The 26,226-nt window shown below is 52.4% G+C and overlaps 1 protein-coding gene across 1 annotated transcript in view; it reads left to right on the top strand.

The window, feature by feature from the left end:
* The first annotated feature begins 14 nt into the window (after positions 1–14).
* HPS4 (HPS4 biogenesis of lysosomal organelles complex 3 subunit 2) overlaps positions 15–26,226 on the top strand; it is a 27,729-nt gene continuing 1,517 nt past the window's right edge. The window contains exons 1-13 of the mRNA XM_049618956.1: positions 15–93; positions 1,588–2,089; positions 3,750–3,840; positions 5,806–5,949; positions 9,504–9,611; positions 10,270–10,386; positions 12,226–12,320; positions 14,477–14,549; positions 15,458–15,494; positions 16,437–16,533; positions 17,053–17,944; positions 23,183–23,315; positions 23,804–23,912. Coding sequence (XP_049474913.1) covers positions 2,049–2,089; positions 3,750–3,840; positions 5,806–5,949; positions 9,504–9,611; positions 10,270–10,386; positions 12,226–12,320; positions 14,477–14,549; positions 15,458–15,494; positions 16,437–16,533; positions 17,053–17,944; positions 23,183–23,315; positions 23,804–23,912 — 1,937 coding nt within the window. The 5' untranslated portion in view covers positions 15–93; positions 1,588–2,048. The remainder of the gene's footprint in view (positions 94–1,587; positions 2,090–3,749; positions 3,841–5,805; positions 5,950–9,503; positions 9,612–10,269; positions 10,387–12,225; positions 12,321–14,476; positions 14,550–15,457; positions 15,495–16,436; positions 16,534–17,052; positions 17,945–23,182; positions 23,316–23,803; positions 23,913–26,226) is intronic.

Below are 26,226 nucleotides of genomic sequence, written 5' to 3'. Positions count from 1 at the left end.
GCCTGACGTCATCACCGCGCGCCTGCTCTCCGTGAATCGTAGGGGGCGGCAGGCGCTGGCGGCGCGTGATCCTCGGGCCTGTTCGCCGCGCGAGTAGGTACCGGGCGGGAGTCGCTGGCGCCCCGCTGCTGCCCACCCTGCGGGGCCCGAGCCCTGAAACCCCGGGCTGCCCGGCTATGCCGGCGGGTGGGCGGTGCAGGGACACCGAGGGACGGGACCCCGGCCGAGAGCGCCTCTTGGCGGCCTCTCCGCGCGGCAATCGGCCCCGCTTGACCTCCCCCCTCGCCTTTGCCCACCAATTCCCGGCCCCCTGGAGCTGAGGTCAGACACTGCTCAGTGCCCTTAACCCGTTCCTGATCGCAGTCGTTAGCGCCCCTTTTCCTGGCCCGCTGACTCACTGAGGCCACTTCCTACACCTCACCTTCCTGCCTCCACTTCTTGGCTCCTCCGGGTCGTTACTGCAACTTCCCAGACTGCTGGAGCCTTCTCTGGTCGCATCCCAACACCTGCCCTACCCCGGGGACATTACCGGCCTCTCCTGGACCTTTTAGAGTTAGGAGGGTGGACCTTGGCAGCCTGGGGCTCGGTCCTAGGGGAACGAGGGATGGGGGTCTCAGGCTGCTGTCCTGGATTCCAAGAGCTGACATGCCCCAGATAATGCTTCAGAGAACACCATGAGTATGGCCTGTGGAGGCCTACCTCAAGATGCCTAAAGCTGAGGAAAGATAAGAGGTTTCACAGGCCTCAGAGAGTCAGTGGGGTCCTCTCTAGGTACTTCTAAGAAAAGAGCCTTAGGAAAACTACAGTATTCTCAGGAGGACGACAGATGGTGAGCAAGCAGTTGAAACCCTGTGGCTGAGACATCCAGCTTGGACAAAGTGACAATAGAAATAGAGTTCTGAAGGGACCACTCTAATTCTTGAGGAAGGATTAGAGACCCTGTTTTGTTTTCCTGGTGTGTTATCCAGACCGGCGTTGGGAGGTTCCTGGGAGGCCAGTTTTGGTTTGGTGGCAGGATAAAGTTAACACTACGAGCTGCCTGTGTCTCTGGAGGGAGTAGGCCAGGGACCAGCTAATTTTTGACAGTACGAGAGAGAAGCCTCAGGGTAAGATGCCGGGGTCCCTTCTGATTCTGAAATTCCATGGTGCTCTGTTGCCTGTTCTCTTGGAGTTTGAGAGCCACTTGTTAAACTCTTTTTTTTGTTTTGAAAAACTTGCCCAGCTCTGGATTTAACGTTCAGATGACTTTTGAGCTGTCAAGGTGACATTAATTTGAGTTCCGTGATTACTGCAACAACCACCTTATTTGTATAGCTGTCCTTGTATAGTGTATACAAATAGGGACCTTATTTGTATAGTGTCCCTATTTCACACTACTTGTGTAGTTTTGTCTTCTGTGTGGCAGAACTGTTCAAAAAAAACTGAAGAACTTACTCTAAAGTCCTGCCCCACTCTCTTTTTTTTGTTCTGAAACACAATTTTCAACTTTCTAGAAGACTCTTTGAAGTATACCGTTTGCCTAACCCTGCTGGGTCACATGCTCTCTCATGGGTTTCTGAAATAATCTATTCCTTGTGTTTATTTTAGGACCAAGGCACTGATGTTTGAAAAGGCAGCTTCACAATGTTTAAAAGAATCTTCCAAATGGCTTTGAATCAGACAAACTAGAAAATCGCTTCGGAACACCGCCTTCAGCATGCTTCTCCCCTCTTGGGCTTTCCTGGCCAGGAGCTTTTTGAAGATTCCATTCTGCAGGGAGCCAGAATGCTGATCCTCATGGAACCAGCTTAGTGGATTTGACTTTTCTGGTAGATTTCTCTCGCTTTATTAGATTCTCTCCCAGAGTTCTAAGAGGCATGGAGGAATTCATGGCACCGAAGAGCCTGCGAGGAAGGAAGTAGCACTTTCATGCTGCGTGAAAACCAAGCAGGTGACAGTTGTGGCTGAAAACACTTAAATCTCTCACGTCTGGCTTTACTGCTGGGGCGCAAGAGGCGATACTGGACAAGAAAACCCAAAAAAGTAGAATGAGGGCCACTGGCAAGTAAATGGCCACTTCTACCTTGACGGAGCCGACGTCAGCCTCCTGGTGAGTAGCAAGGCCTGTGTGGCTTGCCTCCTGCCCAGCTGCTGGACCGATGCCTTGGATGAACTGAAAATCCCCAGCCAGACTGTCTTGCTTTCTCTAAGGGTGGGGGGGAAAAAAGAAGGCATTTTTCTCAGAGCAGCCCAGTCAGGCATGTGAGCCGATGGTCTCTCTCCAGAGCTCAAACCTTGCAGTGTTCGAGCGAGTCGAGCATTACTGGTTGACTGCAGAAAAGCCGGCCGCGGCCGGGTCACGCAGTCAGCTTCGATGAGACCATGGGCGTTGTAATCTTCGTTTGTAAGAGACAAGAAACGGTTACAGTGCAGAATTACACCACGAGAAGAGGTCTGGCCCGTCTGCCTCTTGAAGGCTATTACACAACGTCTGCTTGAAACTCCGTTCCCTTCTCAGCCCCACACGGGTTAAGCCTCTCTCCCAATTTGGCTCAGCAAACGTTTCATTGAACAATGCAAACAAAAGGGCTGGTTTAACTAGGAGCAGGATTCAGTGACCAGTTATGTGTGTGGAAGGCACAAAGAGGGAGCCGTCCATTATGACGCCCAGGGTGTCTTTTGCATTGCCAGAAAGCGTGAGGGTGCTTTTGCCCCGACGACGTAAGGAGAGGGTCAGTGGGGCCCAGCAGTGGGATTTCTAAATTGGGTTTGACACGTTTTTGAGGCTTTTTGATCTGGGCTTGCCCTGCAGGTGGTTCCACATCTGGTTCTACAACTCAGGAAAGCAGACTGTGGCTGGAAACAAGAGTTAGCCTTGTCATCAGGAAGAGAAGCTGGGAGCCAGGGAGGGTGGTAGGGGGAGGGTGTAGCTTCAGGGAGAAGAGCGCAGGTGGCAAAAGAGTGGTCACAGTTCCTCCTTATGCTCTAGCTTGATGGGTGTGCTTTTGGAGAGGTAAAACCCAGGTTCAGCCTTTGGGGGGGTCTGCTTTGTGGTCTTAAAAAGGTAATTATACTGCAGAGTAGACTAGAAGAGTCCTTAGCAAAGAACAGAGGGTTCTGGAAGGAAATCAGAAGTTTGATGACGGGTCGTGTTGGAGTTAACACACCGTGAGGGCAGAGAGGGGTTTGGGGCGCCTCTGTGAGCTCTCATAAGACCCATTTTCCTGTTATAGACTCACTGTCCTGTGTTGAAATGAAATGTTTACAGTCTCTCTTTTAGCGCCATGGCCCCAGGGTTGGCAAAGGGGAGAGCACACTGTTGCCCTCATTGTTTGTTAAATGAACGCGTGGATTTCTGGTCAAAGGGATATTTCCAGAGACTGTGGTGCCCAGCAGTTGCAGGGCATGTGGCTAAGACGTCCCCAGCTAATTTGGTTATCAGAGCCTTAAATGACAGTGTTCCAAACCACGTGGTGGTATGGTTAAGGGTCAGTGTCTCAAACAAGAGATGTCCCTGGGCGCTCTGTCTCTCCCCCAGATACACTTTGGTCCTTTGGGCCAGACGGTCTGACGACGGGATAGAGGCATATTTTTAGTTGGACTCGACAGCACTTTCGAAGTGGTTTGTTATCTATTTGTAGCCACTGGATTTTTTTCTTCTCTGGGGCCACCAGAAGGCTCTTCAAATCCTGAGTAATGAGAAGCTGTGTTTTAAAATGCCTCGATCGCCGGATGAAAGGAAACATGGCTCCATTCTGTTCTCTTGCCAGGTGGAATTATTTTTTCCTTTATGATGGTTCAAAGGTGAAGGAAGAAGGCGATCCGACGAGGGCTGGCATTTGTTATTTCTATCCTCCTCAGGTGAGCGCCACAGCACGTTATTGTTCGGTGGGGATGCGGCTGCCTCAGCGTGGTGGCTTTTCAGAAGCAGAGCATTTACATCGGGACAGTTTGTAAGCCAGGCATTCTTGACGTTCCCTTGACAGCTCCGTACTTCCGTCCTCTCTGGCTTTCTGCCACCGTCCTGATTTTCTTTTTGGTTTGTTTTTTTTTAAAGTGTGTTTATTTATTTTGGGGGAGAGAGAAAGCGCGAGTGGCAGGAGGGCAGAGAGAGGAGACATTGAGAATCCCAAGCAGGACAGGCACAGAGCCGGACATGGGGCTCGAACTCAGGAACTACAAGATCGTGACCTGAGCCAAAGTTGGTGCGCTGATTTTCTGTCTGCCTCTCCTTGCTCCCAAGTTTTGATCGGCTCTTTTTTTTTTTTTAAGTTTATTTATTTTGAGAGAGAAAGAGAGCACAAATGGGGGAGGGACAGAGAGGGGGAGAGAGAGAATCCCAAGCAGGCTCTGTACCCGCAATACACAGCCCAATGTGGGGCTGGAACTCAGGAATACTGAGAATCGTGAGATCATGACCTGAGCCAAAATCAAGAGTCAGACGCTTAACCAACTGAGTCACCCAGGCACCCCTTGATCGGCTCATCGAAAACACTTCCATGGGGTGCCAGGGTGGCTCAGTCGGTTAACTGCCTGACTCTTGGTTTTGGCTCATCACGATCTCACGGTTCGTGAGTTCGAGCCCTGCATTGGGCTCTGTGCTGACAGCGTGGAGCCTGCTTGGAATTCTGGCTCTCTCTCTTTCTCTCTCTCTCTCTCTGCCCCTCCCCCGCTCACTCACTCTCAAAAAAATGAATAAGCTTAAAAAAATTAAAAACAACGCCAACAACCACAAAACAGTCTCATTCAAACATATACAAAAGCAGAGAGGAGAGTGTCATGGACCCTCCTGTGCCCATCACCGGTTAATTGGTCACAATAATCCCTTAATATCATGTGATATTATATTCAAATTTTGCCTTCCTGTTTTGATCTCTGCCCGATCACTTCCTCGTGGTGGATGTCACTTCAGGTCTTATTTCCCCTGTGTCTCCTTTACGCTCTTAGTAAGACGTAGAGCCTCGAGTAGATTCAAGCTCTTTTAGGCAGGACTTCTTCCTAGGTGGTGTGTACATTTTCTCTTGCGTCACACAGCGTCTGGCTGTCCTGCAGTTTAGTTAACGCTCAGACGGCCTCTGCATTCGCTCATGTGATCGCGTTCCCGCTGGGGTAGTTGGGATTAGTCTAGGCTGCTCTGGCCACTCTGCAGGGGATCTGAATGGGGATGAACGGCTCCTGCTCCTACGTGTGCAAGTGCCCCGAGTCCTCGGAACGAAAATGAAGTTCTGCCCAGTCACCTTATGCATGCGGCCGGGGACGTCCTGAGACAGCTCTGTTATCCCAGGCAGGGGTCAGCACACTTTGCCTGCAGAGGGCCAGAGAGTGAGTATTGAGGCTTTGCAGGCCATGTGAGCTCTACATCACACGTTCTTTGTTGTTGTCCTGACGGCCTTCAAATATCAAAACCATGCTTAGCTCCTGGGCCTTCTGAAACCAGGCAGCCCCCCCAGATCTGGCCTGCAGGCTGCAGTCTGCTGTTGCCCCAGCCTCTGCTCTAAGAAATGACACACGAGTGGGGCCGCCTGGGTGGCTCAGTCGGTTAAGCATCCGACTTCAGCTCAGGTCTTGATCTCGCGGTTCGCGAGTTCGAGTCCGGCATTGGGCTGTGTGCTGACAGCTCAGAACCTGGAGCCTGCTTCAGATTCTGTGTGTGTGTGTGTGTGTGTGTGTGTGTGTCTCTCTCTCTCTCTCTGCCCCTCCCCCGCTTGTACTCTCTTTCTCTCTCTCTCAAAAATAAGTAAAATGTTAAAAAAAATTTTTTTAAATGAATGATACACGAGTTCAGCGGTGTCACCTTCCCCTCTGGAATTTGCTGCTTTCCCACAGACTCTGCTTGACCAGCAGGAGTTGCTCTGTGGACAGATTGCGGGCGTGGTGCGCTGTATTTCTGACCTCTCCGCCTCAGCTCCCACCCTCGTTCGTCTGCGGAAACTGAAGTTCGCCGTAAAGGTTGATGGAGAGTACCTTTGGGTAAGTTTGCCAGACAGAACCCGTGCCGACAGGGTGGCCATCTGCCTTGGTGATGAGTGTTGTGCTGGTAAGGTGTAGAAGGTAGTGCTTTCCATGGCTCTGGAGCCTGGGACCCCCTTCACACCCCCAGGTGCCGCATGCAGTATGTCCACGCTTCCTGTGTCCCTCTCTGCAGGTGCCATCATAACTGAGCACTCTCCAGAACGTCTCTTTTTTATTTCTTTATTAGAGAGAGAGCGAGCACGGGCAGGGGAGAGGGGCAGAGGGAAAGAGAGAGAGAGAATCTTAAGCAGGCTCCATGCTAAGGGTGAAGCCCGACGTTGGGCTCGATCCCACGACCCTGGGATCATGACCTGCGCCAAAATCAAGAGTCAGATACTCAACTGACTGAGCCACCCAGGCGCATACTAAACCGTTGAAGGAATCTTACAGTGAACAGTCCTGTGTATTTCCAAGGTTCTGCAGTTACCATTTCATTATGTGTATTATTTATAATTTATTATAGTCGCTTTATCACATCTCTCCATCCATGCCTTCATCTTCTGGCAATCCAGTTTTTATTTTAATGCTTGCCAAAGTTGCACACTCTAGTATACTCCTCCCCACCCCTAGGACCTCATTATGCATGACGTTAATTAGAGCTCAGTAGTGGTTTGTGTTGGTTTTTTGTTTTGTTTTGGGGTAAGATTTACATACCCCAAAACTCACAAATATTGAGCATGCCACTTAATACATTTGGACGGATGACACCCTGCATGTCACAAATCCCCATCAAGGTGCGGAATGTTAGCATCGCTCCGGGCAGCTCCCTTATGTCCAGCTCATCCTTACTCGCACGTCCCAGGCAACCATCGTTCTGATTTTTTCCCACCGCAGGTGAGCTGTGCCCGTTCTAGACTGTCAATAGGAGTGAAAGAGTACGTACAGTATCCCTCTCCGCAGGCTTCTGTCGTTCCTGTGACCTCGCTGGGCATCATCCACAGTTTGTTCTCTGTATTGTGGAACAGCATTGTCTGAATGTCCATTGTCTGAATATATCCCTCAACTCCCGCCCTTGCTTTTTTCTGGATACGTGAACCACCTCTAGTTAGGGGCAGTCAAGAATAAGGTTGCTAGGAGCGCTTCTATACGAGTCTTTTTGTGGACATCACTTTTCATTTCTCGTGGGTAAATATTTAGGTGGAGATTCGCTAGGTCACGGGCTATGTGTAGGTTGATTTTATAAGAAACTTCCAGGCCTTTTCCCCAAGCGGTAGTTCCATTTTACAGTCCTGCCAACCGTGTGTGAGAATACCCGTTCGTGTACGTCCTTGTCAACCGTGCTGTCAGCCTGTTCGGTTTGAGCCACTCTGCTGGGGGTGTACTGATATCTCATTTTGGTTTGGGTTTCCGTTTCCCTAATGACCAATGCTGTGAAGTCTTTTTCGTGTGCTTAATGGCCACTGGTATGTCTCCCTTCAAGAAGTATCTGCCCAAAGTTTGTTTGCCCATTTTTTATTTTTACTTTTTTAAATTGTTTTTCCTTGATGTTTATTTTCTGAAGAGAGAGAGAGAGAGAGAGCACATGTGCACACAAGCAGGGTGGGGCAGAGAGTGAGGGAGACAGAGGATCCCAAGCAGGTTCTGTGCTGACAGCAGAGAGCCCGATGCAGGGCTCGAACTCACAAACCGTGAGATCATGACCTGAGCCGAAGACAGAGGCTTAACTGACTGAGCCACCCAGCCACCCGTTTGTCCATTTTTTAAATTGGGTTTTCTCTCTTTACAGAGTCCTAAGTCCTGTGAGACTTTTATATATCCTGGATATCAGCTCTTTGTCAGATATATATTTTAAAGATATTTTCTCCCCCTTTGTGATGTGCCTGTCAATTTTTTTAATGATGTCTTTTGATGCGCAGAACATTGTAATTATTTTTCAAAGTTCACTTACTTATTTAATGTCTACACCCAACGTGGGGCTCGGTCTCATAACCCAGAGATCAAGAGTCACACATGCTACAGACTGAGTCAGCCAGGCACCCCCAGAATGTCTCAGTTTTAATTTAATTTTAATTCGTAACATACCAGTTTTATCTTTTGTGGTTAGTGCCTTCTGTATCCTGTGTAAAACCACTACCTATCCTACTGGAGAAGCTGCCTTCCAGTTTTTTTCTTCTGAGCTTTATAGTTTTAGCTTTGATTGTTTTTAAGTTTATTTTGAGAGAGAGAGCGCGCACATGTGCATTCACGAAAGCAGGGGAGGGAGAGAGAGAAGCCCAAGTAAGCTCCACACTGTCAAGGCGGAGCCAAACACGGGGCTCGATTTCATGACATGACCTGAACCAAAATCAAGCACTGGACCCTTAACCAGCTGAGCCAGCCAGGTGCCCCCGCAGTTGTAGCTTTTAAACTTAGGTCTGTAATCCCTCTTGGGTTATTACTGGTGCGTGGTGTGAAATAGAGTCAAAGGTCCTCTTTTTCCATGTGAATATCCAGTGGTTCCAGCACCACTCTTGACAAAACTCTCCCGCTTGGCTTCTTTTGGCTCCTTTGTTGACGATCAGGTGACCACGTCAGTGGGGGTCTGTTTCTGGGCTCTGTTCTTTTCCATTGATCGATTGGAAGATCCCGTACGAGTACTGCACCGTCCGGAAATCAGATAGTCCACGTCCTCCAGCCTTATTCTTTTCCAGGGCAGCTTTAGCTATTTTATATTCTGGGTTTCAGTATGTCAGTTTCTGCCAGTGGGATTGTTAGAGTTGCATTCGATAGGTTAGTGATCAATGACGGAAGAAATAAGCACCGTGTGCCAGACCGTGGTAAACCCTTGGGTTGCATCAGTGAACAAAGCAAAGATCCTGGCCTCAGTGGAGCTTACAGTCGGGAATTTGTTTGTCTTATGTCAGGGTTTGTTTGTTTCTTGGTTTCTGGTGATTCCCTTTGGAAAGATCCCTAGAGGTTGAATGACCAGGTCAAAGAATACAGACTCTTCTCAGGCTCTTTCAATATGCAGCCGGATTGCTTTTTGACGGAGCACACGTTTCTCTTCTGCGGAACCGAGCACCGCGGCACTCTGGAAGTCTAGAACTGTGTGATGATTGGTTTGCTTCCTCTCCCGAAGCAGTTGGTCCAGCTCGGGAGACGAGAACGCCATTCACGAAACAGTCGAAGTCTCGTCCAGTGTTTGTAACAGAACCCGCATTAAACACCCAGTGTGCGACTAACAGTCCTGATAATGTAAGGGGTCAGCAAAGAGGTCTGCATTGGTCAGAGTGACCTGAACGGGCACCGTGAAGGTGCTGGAATCTGCAGTGGGCGCAGAGGGGATGGGTGAGCCTTGGACAGACAGACAGAGGAAAGGAGGACATTCCAGGTTGGACAACTTGAGTAGACACAAACAGCACTTCTTCTCTTGGAGACCAGCGGGGCTGGAGTGGACACGGTAGGCCTGGTGTAGACCCGTCCATTTTCAGCGGGTCAGTACCTTCTAGCCCTGTGGAGCCCTGGATGCCGGGATTCCAGGTTTGGACTCAGAGCAAAGGAAGATGCCTGTCTCCTGGTTTCCCTCTTTCTAGGTGCTGGGCTGTGCTGTGGAGCTCCCCGACGTTAGCTGCAAGCAGTTTCTGGATCAGCTCATTGGTGTCTTTAATTTCTACAATGGGCCCGTCTCTCTGGCTTACCAGGTATGAGGATGGTGGTGAGGAGTCACATGCGGACTTCTGCAGCAGGTCCGGGATCGCCAGTGCACAGCGTTGCTCTAGGGTCTCTCGTACTTTTCATAAACACGTCACATCCAGCGGCAACGTCAAGGGCCCCGGGAGTCCCTCCTAGGTGCCTTTGCTCCCCAGTGGTGTAGGTCACATCCACTGCGAACGTCCGTCCCCATGTCCTCCTCCCTGGGACGGCTGGAAGACCAGGTTGCCCCCCACCCCCAGCACGAGTGCTGGGTCTGTGGGGGGGGGGTTATCGGGGGGGGGGGGGGGGGGGTCCCGTGTGCCTGGGAAGTTTAAAACAGGCCCTACCTTCTGGCCAGTTTCCTGTGTCAGGAACGATTTTTTTTTTTAAGTTTTTATTTATTTATTTTGAGACAGAGCACGTGGGAGAGGGGCAGACAGAGAGGGAGAGAGAATCCCAAGCAGTCTGCGTGCCACAAGCACAGGGCCTGGCGTTGGGCTCGAACCCATGAACCGTGGGATTGTGACCTGAGCCTAAATCAAGAGTCGGACCCTCAACCGGCTGAGGCTTCCAGGCACCCCATGATTTTCGTAGTAGTAGGGATCCTTGCCAAAGGGGGTGTCTCTCCATATCTCGGATGCTGACCTCCAGTGGTTTCTGTTGTAGAACCGTTCTCCGGAAGACCTGCACGCTGCTTGGGACACCTTCATTGCTCAGGTCCTAAAGAACACCAGTGACCTGCACAAGATATTCAACTCCCTCTGGAACCTGGACCGAACTAAAGTAACACCCTCCTCCCCCTTACCCATTCCGCCTAAAGGAACAGAGCCTCTGGACATTTTCTTCTTCCCTTTCTGTGACCTCTCTATCCAGAGAAGAGACTAGAACGTGTCATTTCTCGGTGGGGAGGGGGAGGGTTATTAAGACCTGTGCTCCACTTCCACACTGCCACTCGCCAGCCACGTAAACTTGGACAGCCCGGGTCTCCTCTCAGAGCCCCGGTTTCCCAACCTGCAAACTGCTGTCAGGATGCCCGCTCCCAGGACTGTTTTGAAAGTACAGCGAGACCATAGCTAAACTGGCACAAAGTAAATACTCAGTAAAGGGTGGTGTTATTTTGCTAGTGCCCCAGAAGTGTTGGACTCTGGCATCTGAAGGTCCCCACATGTTTTTTGATGTGAGTATGATACAGTTGACTTGTATTCTCATCATCAGAAATGCCCAGTGTGACTTTTAGTTTAGTTTAGTTTGAGAGAGGGAGTGCGTGAGCACACAGGGAAGGGGCAGAGAGAGAGAGAGGGGGAGAGAGAATCCCAAGCAGGCTCCGCACGGTCAGCACACAGGCGGATGTGGGGCTTGAACCCACAACCCATGGGATCTTGACCTGAGCTGAAGTTGGATGCTCAACCAACTGTGCCTCCCAGGCGTACCGCCCCCCCCCCCCCCCCCCCCCCAGTGGTACCATTTTACAAACAAGGTGTCTCTGTCTGGGAGGGAGTCCTTGGGAGCGTTTTGTCCCAGAGCCGCTCCATTGGCCACCGGTGTTCAGTGACACATAGGCAGCTTGCGTGGTTGGCCTGACCACCGACGCTGCCTGTTGCTCAGTGGCCTTGATCTTGGTGAACATCATGTCCTCATTGTCAAGGCCAAAGGGAGACGCGAGGCTGTGCCCCCTGAAGAATGGTCCTCCTGCGCCCCAATACCTGAGGAGGCGTGTGGGCCGTGTCTCACCACAGGAGTTAAGAGGGTCCTGTCAATGGGCAGGTGGGGTCGTGGCTGTGCCTTCACAGAGCGTGACTCTGGCTGGAATCGGAGACGGGCTTTCCTGGCTCCGGTTGGAGGGGTTTTCAGAGTTGGCCACAGAGCTTTGCGGAATGGCTGGCTGGGACCAGGCACTGTCTTGAGGCTTAAAAGCAAACTCAGCTCCAGAGCTTGCTCCCTTGGCACTGAACTCTGACCAGTATGGTGCTTGCAGGTTCTAGCTGTCGGCAGGTAATGGGAAGAAGCTTTTAGCTACTGCTGGCGACTCTTGACCAGGTTCAGATCCTCTTCCGGTATTCTTAGGGACTTCTAGGCAACGGACTCCTTGCAAGGAACGTCGAGTTGAGGATTATTTCCCTGAGTGAGAGACCTTGATGCTTTCATTTTATGTGACGGGACAGAGTTATGGGACTTGGTGGGACACGAAGCCAGCTCTGTGGCTTGTGCTTGAGAGGGAGGGAAGAGGAGGGGGTGTGTGGCTTTACCTGGTGCCACGCCATGTGTTTGAGGGGTGGGCTCCCCTCTCCCACTGCTTCCTGGTCTCAGCATCCGTAGTCCTTCTCCTGAGGGAGACCTACCTTGTCCCCACGAGTGGCCGTGTGCTGTATTCGCCGCACCTCCTCACTTCTGCAGAAGCCTCCTCGTTCCAAGAATTGGGCATTTCGTGCTGGCCGGGATTCCGGATGTAGAGAGGTGGAACATAGACCCAAGGCGTGACACGGATTTTACCACGTGGCACATTGTCCTTTTCCCCAGTTTTGGGTTAGGACCTGTCCACGTGTTCTATGAAGCCCCCTGCTCTCTCCACCTTTGCCGATGGTGAGCACGCTGATTTGTGGGTGTGCCTCTTGCCCTGCATAGGTGGAGCCCCTGTTGTTGCTGAAGGCAGCCCTCATTCTGCAGACGTGCCAGCGCTCGCCTCACATTCTGGCCGGCTGTATCCTCTACAAGGGACTGTGAGTAACGCCAGCATCTCCCCCACACCCCAGCCCCCTGCCGCCGAACCAGACCGGCCTGGCCTCCTCCAGATCACGGGCCGGGATCCCCATCCCTGGCCCGTTCCAAGAGGGCTGCTTTGGCAAATGTCAGATAGTCGAGATTTGACTTAGGGCACATACCTGCCTTTCGGCCACACTGGGAAATTGGCAATCATGTCCAGAAAAGGGCTAGGAATGTAAAAGGCACGTTTTAGAGAGATCCGCGTGAGTCTCATGATGGGGCGTGCCTTTATAGTCATCAGTCTAAAAAGTGCTGACTCGGGGCGCCCCAGCTTGCCAACAGCACTGGAGGTGAAGGGGTGTGGGAGCCTGCTGCAGCCCCCTCCCGCTGCCTGGGGCCCTGCTGCCCTTCTGTGGCCAGTTCTGCACAGCACAGAGCGCCCTCACCTGCTTCTGCTTGGGCTCCTGCCTGCCGCCTGGCTGGGTCCATCTCTTGGCTGGCCTCTGAGATCTCCCCACACCTCTTCATGTGGTTGAGGGCATCAGAGTGAGCCCGAGTGCCTGAGGGTGTGGCCTGAGGCCACTCTCCTCATGGACGGCTGCTGCTTGTGTCCAGAGCTTTCTGATGCCTGGATGAATGTGTGACTGGAGAAGGTCTGGGGGCCTGACAGCCTGGTGGGTTTCCAGTCCTGGCCTCGGACAGGTTGCTTTTCGAATTTTCTCTACTGGGAAAGCACCTTTGTGGAGAATGAAAAGAGAGGGCAGATGTGGACAGACGGAGCACAGGCCCTGCTTTCCAGTGGCCCTTGGCACGGCAGACCCTCATGCTTTCCCCGTTTTCTCATTATGATGGCTCTTTAAAAAAAAATTTTTTTTAATGTTTATTTTTGAGAGAGAGCCAGAGTGTGAGTGGGGGAGAGGCAGAGAGAGAGAGGGAGACACAAATTAGAAGCAGGTTCCAGCATATGACCTGTCAGCACAGAGCCTGATGCGGGGCTTGAACCCACAAACTGCAAGATCATGACTTGAGCTGAAGTCAGATGCTTAACCAACTGAGCCACCCAGGCGCCCCTCTCATTATGATGGTTCCGAACCTGCTTGTGGTGCCCCCAGGCTCACCAGTGGCCTTGCATCAAGAATGGTATTTTCCCCTCATGTTGCATTTCTGGTGTATTTTTAAATCAGACACCTAATGCACGAACGCATTTTTGCTGCTGCTAGCAGTTTGATCTGTATCCTTTGCTTTTCCATGTGGTTCCAGGACAACGTCACATATGTCGCTTCTGTTTATTTTTGCTGCCTCTGTCAGCGGACCCATACGGTTCCTCAACGTGTACAGTAGAGATTTATCAGTCCGTGCTGATCCACTTCATTCTTGTAATTGCCGCACGGTTTTTGGTATTACAGCTGTGCCGTGATTCACTTCACTGCGTCTTCTTTTCGATGGACATTTAGATGTTCATCCATTTTGTGACTATTTTACCATTTTTTCTGTAGCACGTAACTCTTTTTTTTAAAGTTTATTTTTATTTATTTTGAGAGAGATTTAAATTTTTTAATGTTTATTTTTGTGTGTGTGTGTGTGTGAGAGAGAGAGAGAGAGAGCGTGAGCATGGGAGGGGCAGAGAGAGAGAGGGAGACACAGAATCCGAAGCAGGCTCCAGGCTCTGAGCTGCCATCACAGAGCCCAATGCGGGGCTCGAACCCATGAACCGTGAGATCTTGACCTTAGCCGAAGTCAGATACTTAACTGACTGAGCCACCTAGGCACTCCTATTTTGAGAGAGATTTAGAGAGCGAACAGGGGAGGGGCAGAAAGAGAGAGGGAGACAGAATATCAAGTAGTCTGTAGAGTCTGATGTGGGGCTCGAACTCACGAACTGTGAGATCATGACGTGAACGGAAATCAAGAGTCAGATGCTTAACCGACTGAGCCACACAGGTGCCCCTGTAATGAATACTCTTAAGTATGCATCTTGGTACAAGGCAGGTCAAAGCGTTTGGACATTCTGAAGTTAAGTAGGAATGGCCAGAGTGCTCTCCATAAGGGCTTTGTCAGCTGAAACTCCCACTGGCTGCGTCCCCAAGACCCTCGCCAACATGGGGTGTTAAGAATCCTGCAGTGTATTTTGTCTCACGGTGTCCTTGTTTTTGTTCTTGCTCCTGTGACCTAGGATTGTTAGCACCCAGCTCCCACCGTCCCTCACGGCTAAGGTCCTGATCCATCCAGCTGCACCTCGGGACCAGGTATTGTAAAGTCCACCCACCTGGCTGGGATGCTTCGTCCACAGCGTTAGTCTCTTAAGCAGAAAAATAGAATTTTATGTGCTGTGATTTCAAGGCATTTAAAAAAATGCATAACCTTGAAGGAAAATATACCCAAGATTAACAGTATTAGCTTGTGGGTGAGGGAATTGTATGTGATTGGGGAGCTGATTTTTGTCTCAAGTACAATTATATAACTTGAAACATAAGTTTTTTAAAAAGCCACTAAAAAAGAAAGAAAGCCACCATTTCTTAGGAGCAAAAGTCATACTGGCTGGAAGAGTTTTCGTTTGTTTTTTTGTTTTTTTGGGTTTTTTTGTGGGTTGTTTGGGAACCTTTGGATGAATTGTCTGGAAAGCTCTTTTGAGAAAATGCCCAGTTTCAGAGAAAATTAGGCTTGTCACCTTGACTGTGAATCAGAATAAACAAGAGAGATCTAGCACAGCATTTGGTTCAGGTCACATCCTTTATCATGAGGGTCCTGGACGTTCCTGTATTTGTTACGGTGGAATGTGTGTGCGTTCCACGCCGGGGCTGCGGCAGGCGTGGGAATACCACGGCAGGTGAGTTCTCCCGAGGTGGAAAAGACACCGGGAATCCTCGCCCTCATTCCCAGAGGAGGGAAATAGATCAGACCGTGAAGCCTGATGTGTGTTTGCGGGGAGCCGCGGCCTGGGGAGGCGCAGGTTCTCGCCTGACCCCGGCCGTGGTGGAGAGCAAGCAGCTTGGGGGAGCTTCTGTGCCGTCTGCTTCGCTGCTGGCATGTGGCCGGGGCAAGCGTTCTGGGCCTGGCTACATTTTACGAGCAGATGGCACCACACAGTGCCGATGATTCGGTCCGGAGGAGAAGGCGGAACCCGGAGCCAACTTCTGTGTGTGTTTATTTTCAGAGAATACCTGCAGGAGGGGGTGCCCTGCAGGAACATGGTAAGTAGCAAGGTGCATCGCTGCCTCTTGAGAACATAGCCTTTTATGCCGCCTGTCCCTACATAAGTCACGGGAGGGGCCCAGTGGTCCCGTGCGTTACTTCCTGTGTTCAGAGATTAGGGAAACAGACTAGAGCTTTAAGAACAAAGTTACTCTGGGCGCCTGGGTGGCTCAGTCGGTCAAACATCCGACATCGGCTCAGGTCATGACCTCACGGTTCGTGGCTTCGAGCCCCACGTCAGGCTCTGTGCTGACAGCTCGGAGCCTGGAGCCTGTTTTGGATTCTGTGTTTCCCTCTCTCTCTGCCCCTCCCCTGCTTGCACTCTGTTTCTCTGTCTCCCAAAAATAAGTAAATATTAAAAAAGTTTTTTTTGAAACTTAAAAAAAAGAACAAAGTTACCCATCAGAATCCTAGTTGTAAAGCTCCTGAGTCTACGTGTACCTTTCCAATCCCTGTTTTCAGATGCTCACCACCTCATTGTTAGGACTGCCCAAACGAGGTCCAGGGGATCATGCTTACAGGAGACCAAGAGAAACAGCAGTTGCCAGAAAGACCTTCTGCAGGATGTAGGGGCATCCCTGAGCGGGTGATTTTGTTTTAGTTTGAAGCATAAGTTAGGGCAGATCCCTTTTGTCAGTTGGAGGAGATTTTTCCAGTTTTTATTCTGTTTTTGTTCGTTTTTTAAGTGCCAGTAGCTTTTCTTCCCCCAAAAGTCACCTTTATCCACAGCAAGGAAGAAAGCTGCCCACGAGAGCTCCTTCCCCACTGGGCACAGAACTCTAGCTGCGGTTTTGCGTCTTTTGTTCTGGGCTGAGGAGTGTGTCAGGGGCGGCTCTCCCAAGTCGGCGTGTCGTTTGGATGGGTCACCCCAAGCGTAGTTACTGTCCCTCCATCTTCCCGGCCCATGGCAGAGCCCTGTCTGTGTTGCTTTGTGATTCTAGGAGCGGCACTCCCCGCAAATGTCCAGATCCTGCCTGTGTTCCTGACCGAAGAGGAAGCCATCAGTCTCCACGAGTTCCCAATGGAGCAGGAAACTAGGTACAAACAGGCCAGCCTTCCATCTTCCCCACGTTCTGCTATGGAAGGGGCACCTGGGGCGGCTGGCCTCGCGAGATGGGTGTGGGTTTCAGGTCCCGGCTCTGCCGCTTACCAGCTGTGTGACCTTGGGCAAGTCCATTCCCTAGCTGTAAATCGGACCCAGTAATAACCTACTTCATGGGCTCGGAGTCAAAATTGGAAATAGCGTACGTACAACATCTAGCGTAAGGCTCGACTCAGAGTAGACTTCCAGGCGGGGTGGCTCTCATTCAGCAGGGGTCCTGCCGTTGCCGGTACACGGTCTCGTAGCACCGCGTGAAGCCCCAAGGGCCAGACATCGCCTTACTTTTACTCCTGTGGATTGACCACGATGGCCTCTTGGGCTCTGTGGCCTTGGGCACCCACTTGGCACTGAGAGCCCTGCTCTTTAGAGAAGCGATGCTTCAGTCTCCCCCGGGGAAGGGCACCTGTCCTGCCCTCAGTCGGGTGCCCCTCCCTCCCGTCTGTCTGGTTTGCTAGCTCGGCTGCCCCGCCGGCCGGACTCCAGGAGCACTCAGCCCAGCGTTGGAGCACATCTGCCCCCACCGAAAACGCCACTGGCCACGTGGGATCTGCGGCCTGGACGTTGGCAACCACTCCCGAGCCTCCGGGTCCTGACGTAGCATGGCCAGATGGCAAGGGGGAGAATAGGCGCTTGCCTGGCCATGATCTGGAGAATGTCAAGCCTGCAAGACAGCACAGCCCGGCCAGGGACAAGGGTCCTGGTCTCCGCGGCTCCCTGGCGAGGGAACCTCGTCTGCCCTGGGTGGACGAGGAACCGGACTTGTCTGAGATCCACATTCCAGAAGCTCGGGAAACAGGAATGTGCCCGGGTTATTTTGCCCTCCCGAGTACGTGCACCCCAGATCGTGGCAGTCCTTGCTTTGAGGAATGTGCCAGTGACTCTGGCAGCCAGGAACCCAAGCCGCCTGATGCCCTCAGCAGCTTCCTGTCTCTGTCCACTCCTGAGATCCCCCCCCAGAACGGAGCCCTGGAGCGGCACAACGACCCTCCAGGGGACAGCAGCCCAGCCCCCTCTCCCAGGGAAGACTGCCTCCCTGGAAGGACGAGCAGACCGTGGTCATGGCCTTGCTCAGACTCGAGGCAGGAAGGAACCACGCTTCCCGTGGGCGAACGAGGCACAGAGCAGCCTGTTGGGGTTCGTGACAGCCGCTCAACACCCAGTGGCTCTGACTTGGCAGAGTCTCAGGACGATGGTCCCTCTGCAGACAGAAATGACCCGAGGTCAACCCCCACATCCCGTGAGGGGCTTGTGCCGATGAACCTCTACACCCACGATGTCAACGGGCTGGTGCTGTCCCTGCTGGCCGAGGAGCCGCTGCTGGGTGACGACGCAGCCATCGAGGAAGTGGTGAGTGTGCACAGACCTGTCTGCTGGGAGGGGACGGGCAGGAAGGTGCTCCCCTCAGGGCGGCGCACAGGTGCCGCGTGACCTTGCGCCGAAGTCCCGCTCTATGAGGAGGGGATGAGGGTGGTACCTACGCCCTGGGTTCGGTGGGGACGAGTGCGCCCAGCGCAGAGCACAGTGCCGGGGGCTGGGGTGTCCAACAGGAGTCCGTTCTCTGGCCCTTCCCTGCTTCCTCCAGTTTCCCAGAGCGCAGGGCTGCGATGCTCTGGTTCCCCCTCGGCAGTGTGGGGGGTACTGGCAGGTGGAGACCGGGAGCACAGCCGTTGTCGTGCGTCCCCCCCCCGTCCCCCGGGGCCTCACTTCCCAGCCCGGGCACCTGGGGGTTCTGTGTCGGCTGGAGTCTGTCCTCTGCACGTGCCACAGCCCGGGTGCGGAGTGTTCTGGAGGCCGTAGTCTCCCTGCACCGAACCGCGGTGATCTGTAGCTCCTTCCTAAAGGACCTTGGGCATCTGAAATGCTGACTGGCTCCGGAAGGCTCCCCTTTGAGCATTCCAGCCCCTTCCCTGCTTGTAGCAATGAACTGACCTGCTCCGAGCTTGGAGCTTAGGCCCACGCTGGAGATCCAGTTGCTATAGTAACAGTCTTGCCTTAGTTGGCAGAAGTTGCTGCAGGGCAGATGGTGTCCTGGGGCTTGCCTTGTTTTTGTTCTTAAATCTATATTATTCTAAGCTGATCTCATTAGCATGCAGGGCTGGTGACCCTCCATAAGTGAGCGGGTCACCTTGGAGCACAGAGCAAGGAGGGAAGGCAGCTTCCTCTGCACAGAGCCCCGAGGCAAGCCGCTGCCCCTCTCCAGCCCTGGCTGGCTTATCTCCCCGCTTCACAGACCCTGCAGTACCCAGGGGCGGCCTGTTCGCTTCCCGCACCCTCCTTCCCCACAGCTCTGAGTGACTTATCCATCTCCTTCTGACACTGCACGGGGACGCATGGTGGTGGTTCTGTGGGCGTCCTCTCCCCGATGCCGTGGTTTTCATGGCCTCTTCTGCTCTGTGCCAAGCCGTAGACAGGTTGTTTTGAAGGCCCAGCATTCGGGTGCAGTGAAGTGGATATGATACCTTTACTTTTCCCCCACCAAAAAAAAAAAAGAAAAAAAGAAAAAGAAAAAATAGCACAGGCTGCTCCTGAGGAAGGAAGTAGATTAAAATGTATTCTGCATTCACTATATGCTGAAGCCTTTACATCTGTTACTTCAGCCAAGCCTGAGAACAGCACTGGGGGTAGGCACTGTAATCCCCGTTCTACCAGGAAGAAAACAGCCTCGCCAGGAGACCCGATGGGAGTGGAGGGTCTGGAATTTTTGTTCATTCCTCGTCTCGCCGCCCCTGCCTGTCTGTTCCCCCACTGATCTGACCCTGGAGGGGTCTGACTTGGTTTATCATGTGCAGGTCCTCCATATCAGGACAGCGGCCTCTGTGGGCTTTCATGCAAAGGAGAAACAGATGGGTGGGCCCCAGGAAAGAGAGGCAGCTTAATGAAGAAGAAAAACTCGTCTTTTCTAAAAAGGGTCAGGAATAACTAACTTTGATCGGCTTGCCGTTTTGAGAGCAGGTTTTGTTAACCAAGCCCAGAGGTTGCCTGTTTTATAATTGGGAGAGATGTTTTATTGCCTTTTTGTCCTGGGCCTGCATCCAAAATACTTGACCTGATTTCCCTCCAGACCCTCTGTTGCTGTCTAGAAAAGCCAGTCCCCTGAAGAATGGTAAACTACAGTTCAGATGTGGCAGTGAGGACACCCCCTCCCCCGCCCTCTTTGAAAGGGCTCCTTGGTCACGTTACACACCACCAGGTCATCCTCGTGTCATTTGCGCACTCGTCTTTCAGCAGATGATCTGCCACCTCTTCGTGTTTGCCTCGGCTGGGGGTGGGGAGCAGGTGGAAAGGGGTGTGGGGGGAGCCGCTAAGAGAGGTGGGGAATGGTTCAGAGAAAACGGAGTACGCTCACACCAGGGGGCAGCATAGAGCCACCAATAGTTTCCTTCTCAAAACCCAAGATAATCTCACCGACCTTCAAGTACAGTGATCAGAAAAGTTATTCATCGCGACAGTAGGACTTTGAGCTGTCTGTGCACAGTAGATGAGGCTTGAGGTTAGTGCCACGGTGTTAGCACAAAATACCTCATGAAAATGCACCTGTCCCCCGTGAAACTAGTGCTTTGGGTGAGTGCATGTTAGTGCATCATTTCTTCGGCACATTTTGGCACACGCTGACATTCAGGCCCCTTGCTTTACTGTGGATTGGAAGCTGGAGGGTCCAGGAATCAGCCCAGCTTTGTATATCCTGGGGCCGTCGTGGGGATCACGTGTGTGTCAGCATATATCAGGGCTTGGCGAACTTGGAACGTAAAGCAAGACCTAGCACATATTTTCAGCTTTGTACAATTATTCGGCTTTGCTCCTGTAAGACAATGACAATCACAGACAATATGTAAATAAACGTAGTGGCTGTGTTCCAATAATACGTTGCTCATGGATACGGAAATTGGAACTTCATATGATTTTCATATGTCACAATATTATTCTTTTGATTTTTTTTTTTTCCTAGCCATCTAAATTTGTAAAAACCATGCTTAGCTCTCAGGCTCTATGAAAACAGGCAATTGGCAGGATTTGGCACCTGGGCCATGGTTTGCTGACCCCTCATATAGATGACAGCATTGGTTCCCAGTAAAAACTCGTCTGCATATCATTTGACACAACATCATGTGAATGTGTGTTTTTGCTTAAGTGATTTTACCTTGACTACAAGTTGGGCAGAAAATTCCAGAAGCAGAGTTCAGTACCCACAGGAAAAACTCGGGTTTTAGCACACCTCACTTTCTGTCCCCGTTATCCCCTCCTTTGGGCACCAGCTCAGGATGGAAGGGATGACGGTTACGAGGTTCCTGAGGTCCAGAAACTTCCAGCGAGGCTGTGGTCTGATTTCCTGGTGATGGGTTGTGCGGGCGTGTGCGCCCATCTATTCAGATAGGCTCGTTAGCATCGGTGAAGGGCTGTGTCTGTTATGCTATAGCGATGATCGGACCAGGAGATCCCTGAGTCTGGGTCCTTTGACTTTTTTACCACGCACCTCAGTTTAAACGCAATAGCCCATAAGTGGGATGTGCTTGCATTGGATCTGCCCCTTTATCTGCTCACTGTGTTGATGTTTATCGCGTACCTACTAGGGGCCTGGCACTGTGCTAGGTGCTGGGGATATAAAGGTTGAACCCTTGTGTGCAGATGTATTGCCTTTGAAAATCACTTCTTTTTTTTTTTTTAATTTTTTTTTTTTTTACATTCATTTTTGAGAGACCGAGCACAAGCGGGGGAGGGGCAGAGAGAGACGGAGACACGGAATCTGAAGCAGGTTCCAGGCTCCCAGCTATCAGCACAGAGCCTGATGCGGGTCTCGAACTCACAAACCACGAGATCGTGACCTGAGCTAAAGTCAGACGCTCAACCAACTGAGCCACCCGGCGCCCCGCAAATCACTTCTAAGACACCCAGAGAGAAGAACTAACATGAGCCCAGTACACTTCCAACTCTGTACTTTTCACGTGTGCTTATTTTTCTACACGGCTGTTGAGTAACAGTCCACAGACGAGTGGTGGTTAAAAGTGCCCGTTAAAAAGATCCCTCTTCTTTGACGATAACTTTCGCTTTCTTGACTCTGTAAAAATGCCTTTCCCCCAGGGTAGCACTTTCAGAGCTTACAGTGGACTTTTATGTGTGTTATTTTCACTTACTGCACTCAGCAGCCCTGTCGTCGTCCCATTTTGCAGATGGAAAAAAAAAGTGAGACACAGAAAATTCAGTTAACTTGCCCCTGATCATCTGGCCAGGATGAGCCACCTGCTTCCCTGGGGCGGCAGCGGCCTTCTCGTGGCCAAAGCAGCCTCAGGACAGGAGCGGGAGGGGGCCCTGCTTCAGACCGAGTCCCTCAGGCTGTGACCGATGTATTTGGTCAAGTCCAAAGCGGAACTCAAAGACTACCAGACAGCCGTTGGAGAATGACATTTGACGTTGCAAGAGAATAGTTTTAAGGACGGAGAGCATAGTTCATGCTGTATCATTAAGCTATAAAACTCATATCAATCGTTATTTATGGTTTGATCCCATTTTTATTCTATAAAGAAAGAATCCTACGGGGCGCCTGGGTGGCTCAGTGGGTTAAGCATCCGACTTCGGCTCAGGGCATGATCTCACGGTCCGTGAGTTCGAGCCCCACGTCGGGCTCTGTGCTGACAGCTCAGAGCCTGGAGCCTGTTTCAGATTCTGTGTCTCCTTCTGTGTCTGCCCCTCCCCTGTTCATGCTCTGCCTCTCTCTGTCTCAAAAATAAATAAATGTTAAAAAAAAAAAAACAAGAAAGAATCCTACAAAATGGTGTAGTTCTGTGTTCTCAGCTGTACCTGCACGTGACTCGTCCTGGGAGGTTGTTTTAAAATACAGGTGGTTGGGCCTCCCCTCCCAGACAGCTTTCCTCAGCCAGATTCCTCCTCTGAACCACAGAGCACAGAAATCCATCTGACCCCTGTTTGGGGGTGTGGTTGGTAAACTATTCTAGACGCCCCAGAGAGAGGCAAACTCACTGCAGACGGTCGGGGGGTGGGGGGGGGGGGGAGGGACTTCTCAGCCCAGGCTCCTGGCGAGAAGCACTGGGGGTGGGACCGGCCACCCGTGCCGTGAAAATGTGTGCCCGGGCGGGAAAGTCACGGTCAGAAGATGTACCAAGATGCCAGCAGCAGCGACGACTGTGTGGTCGGGTTATGGACCATTTTTCTCTGCTTCCTTTTCAGCTTTTCCGTTCACCCCTGTCTTCTGATTTTTTCTGCCATTTTAGGAAAACATCAAAACTTAAGGGCAAGAGTTAGTACTTCCCTAAAAACCGGTAAAAACGCCGGTCAGAGTCCTTTCTTTTTAAGTTTATTTATTTATTTTGAGAGACAGTGTGTGTGCACACACGTGTACAAGCGGGGGAGGATCAGAGAGAGAGGGAGAGAGGGAATCCCAAGCAGGTTCCGCACTCTCCACGTGGCGCCTGACTCAGGGCTTGAACTCCCGAACCATGAGATCACGACCTGAGCCGAAACCGAGCGTCGCGTGCTTAGCCGACTGAGCCGCCCAGGCGCCGCCCCAAGGGTCGTTTTTGCTCAATCGGATGGCCGCGGGGATATCCCTAAGTCTCCGCTGCCCGTCTGCAGTACCACAGCAGCCTGGCATCCCTGAACGGGCTGGAGGTCCACCTGAAGGAGACGCTGCCCAAAGACGCCGCTGCCTTCCCCAGCAGGACGTACAACTTCACGCATTATGACCGCATCCAGAACGTGCTGACAGGTGGGGGGGGGGCGGGGGGGGGGGGGTGCCCCCCGGGGGGGGGGGGGGGGGGGGGGGGGGGGGGGGGTTCATGCTCGGGGCTGGCGCCCCGTTGTTGGTGCTCTGCCCGGAGCTGTGGCCCGCGGTTAAGAGGCTGCTTTCTCGCTTGGAGCCAGCTCCCACTGAGTTTAGAATCCGCTTGGCAAACACTCCCTTACTCATTTGTCTTTTTTTGGTTGTTTCTCCAACATTTGGAGAGAAGCACACACATGTTCAAATATCTGTGATAAGGTCTGCCTCAAAGCGGTGGGATCCATGGGCGGAAACCCGGCGTCGCTCATTCACAGGGACAGCGCGTGCTGCGTCGCATGGTGGCAGCCGTAGGTGGCCGGCACCCTGGGCCCCTGCGCCCATGGCCGCGAGCCACATGCTCTCCCAGCCTACGGTGCCGGGGGTGGGCCGGTCGGCCGGGGGAGTCCCCTGCCACAACCTCTGTCCTCTTCCGCAAGCGAACCTGCCACAGGTGGCCACCGCCCAGGACCGCCGCTTTCTCCGGGCTGTCGGCCTCATGCACTCGGACTTTGCCCGGCTGCCTGCGCTGTATGAGATGACCATCAGGTGAGCGTCCCCCAGGGTCCCTCTTGAAGTCCTGCACCCAGAGTGGCCTTCCCAGGGGTCCGGGCCACAGCCTTACGCATCACGAGATGAAGAACATTCCAGTGCTTCTCCTTGGGTCCGCTCCCCTGTCCGCCGTCACCTCCTGTCACGCTTTCCTACGTCCTGTATTTTCTGGGGACTTGCCTGGGGCTCGGACCTGTTTAGACGATAAGCTGCAACAGTGAGGAAAGCTGAGGTCCCCACCGCCTTGCGGGGACAGGGGGCCTCTGTCCCTTGCCTGGAGCGATGCCTGAGTGCTATTGCTGCCATCTGACCTGAGTCACGTGCTTACAGCAAAACAGACTGACCCGAATCTGTGAAGTAAAACGTTCGTCTCCCCTCACCCGCCACACACCCAAAAGATCCCCACAGATAATCGTTTGGTGTCTCGTACTCCAGGTTTTGTTGTTTGGGGTTTGCTTTTTTGCTTATAAAACATAGACGGTCAGTATTTTCATTATGCTAATAGCTTTTCTTCTAGAAAACAGGATCACACTAACGTGCTGTTTTTATAAGTTTCTTTTTTCATTTTATGACGTATCCTACCCATCGCCACGTCGGTAGGTATAGCTCCATAAATTAGCATTGTAATTTATAGTATTTAACCAACTGAGTTCTCCTTTCTCTCCCTACATGCTTCTCTTATGAAACCGGTAGGAGAACATAAGGCAAGTTAGAGGGCAGAAGGGGAGGGCCCACTGTGTGTCTGTGATTCCACCAAATCCTGGCAACGATTTGGGAAAGTGCGTTTTTTCCTCTTCATTGTATAGATGCGGATACCGAAGCACAAAAAGGATCAGCAACTTGTCCCAGGGTCACATTCTGATTAAGGGGCAGAGCCAGGATTTGAACCCACGTCTCTCTGACTCTGAAGTGCCCATTGTGTCCCCATATTTCCAGTTCAGGGGCGGGCAGGGTGGTCGAGAGGGAGGGGCGCGGGCTCTGGACTCCCACAGATGCACACGGGGGCCTCGGCCGTCATGGTGACGTGGTGCTAATGCCCTGTACCTGGGGGTCAGTATTTCAGGATATTTTCCCATAATAAATATGCCTCCTCTGGCTTTAAGTCAGAGCTGCCCCAAGCTGGCAACCTAGAGGGACATTTACAGTCACTGGTTTGGGAACCGATTGTGTCAGGGTGTGTTTTGGGGGGGGGGGTTGTTTAGAGAGGGATGGAAATGAGTCAAATGTCAGCTTGGGATGTATTAACCACCTTGTGGCCCTGCGGTATTTTGGAGCCAAGTGGGGTTTTGTGTTGGCATCCATGGCTTATTTTAATAGTAACAGAAACAGCTGCCACCATTTCTTAACCACTCACCATGTACTAAGCAGTTTCTGTGTGTTTTCCTCATTTAGTCTCAAGAAAAATCTCAGCAATGGGATTCACTGTTGTCATATCCACTTTGCAGATCTGGGACTTAGAGCTGGGACTCAGGAGGAGTAACTTAGCCAGGGGCACCCAGCTAGGAAGCCACGGGGCTGCGATCATGCGTGTGTGAGCCCAGCTCCAGGCCTGTAGCCACCAGGCCGCGGTGCTCCCTCCCGGTGCCTGTGAGGACTCGCCCGTGACTCATCCCGCTGTCCAGCGAGTGCCACAAAACACGTAGGCCAGGTGGACCCTTCTGGCCCCTTGAGGTCCCAGAGGGGGGAGCTGGAGGAAGACAGGATTCTCCTCCTACCTCCCCTGGAAGCAGCGATCCCAGTGAGCTGGGCCCGGGGGTCCCTGACTCCACTCCCTTTTACTAGACTTGGAGAAACTAAGGCCCAGTGGGGAAACAGTCCGAGACAGGCAGGATCAGGGAACCAGGTGGTTGCCTGGCCCTGGAGTCACTTCCTCCCTAGTGGGTCCTCCTTTGCCCGGGCCCCTCACCTCTCCCTCCGCTTCTGTGACGTTTCCTGTCACTTGATTTCGCAGCCCTCTCCTCTGCCCTCACTGCCCCCACTCATCCAGCCGCCTTCCGTGGACATTGTCCGTGCTCGTCATCCTGGCGGCATCGCCCAGCCCTGCGCCTCCGGGTGCCCTCACCGCTGCTGCGTAAGGCTGGGCGGGGACTGAGCCAGGCTGCCCAAGCGCACTTGGCGGAGCTGCTCTGCCGTCAGCCAAACGTGCACCCGCCAGCGCAGTCCTGCACTTACCCTAACCTCGGGCTCTGTGGCCGGGGCCGCCACGGACGGCGCCAGCCTCCAGTGAGTCAAAAGGAAAGAAGACGGCTCTTGGCACCGAAGCCTGGAACTCGAGTGTGCAAGTCGAACCCAGAACCGCAGCAGCTGCCCT

The sequence above is a fragment of the Panthera uncia genome, assembly GCF_023721935.1.
Source record: "Panthera uncia isolate 11264 chromosome D3 unlocalized genomic scaffold, Puncia_PCG_1.0 HiC_scaffold_8, whole genome shotgun sequence".
Lineage (NCBI taxonomy): Eukaryota > Metazoa > Chordata > Mammalia > Carnivora > Felidae > Panthera > Panthera uncia.
The sequence above is the reverse complement of the archived record's forward strand: the minus strand, read 5'-3'. Positions and strand labels throughout refer to the sequence as shown.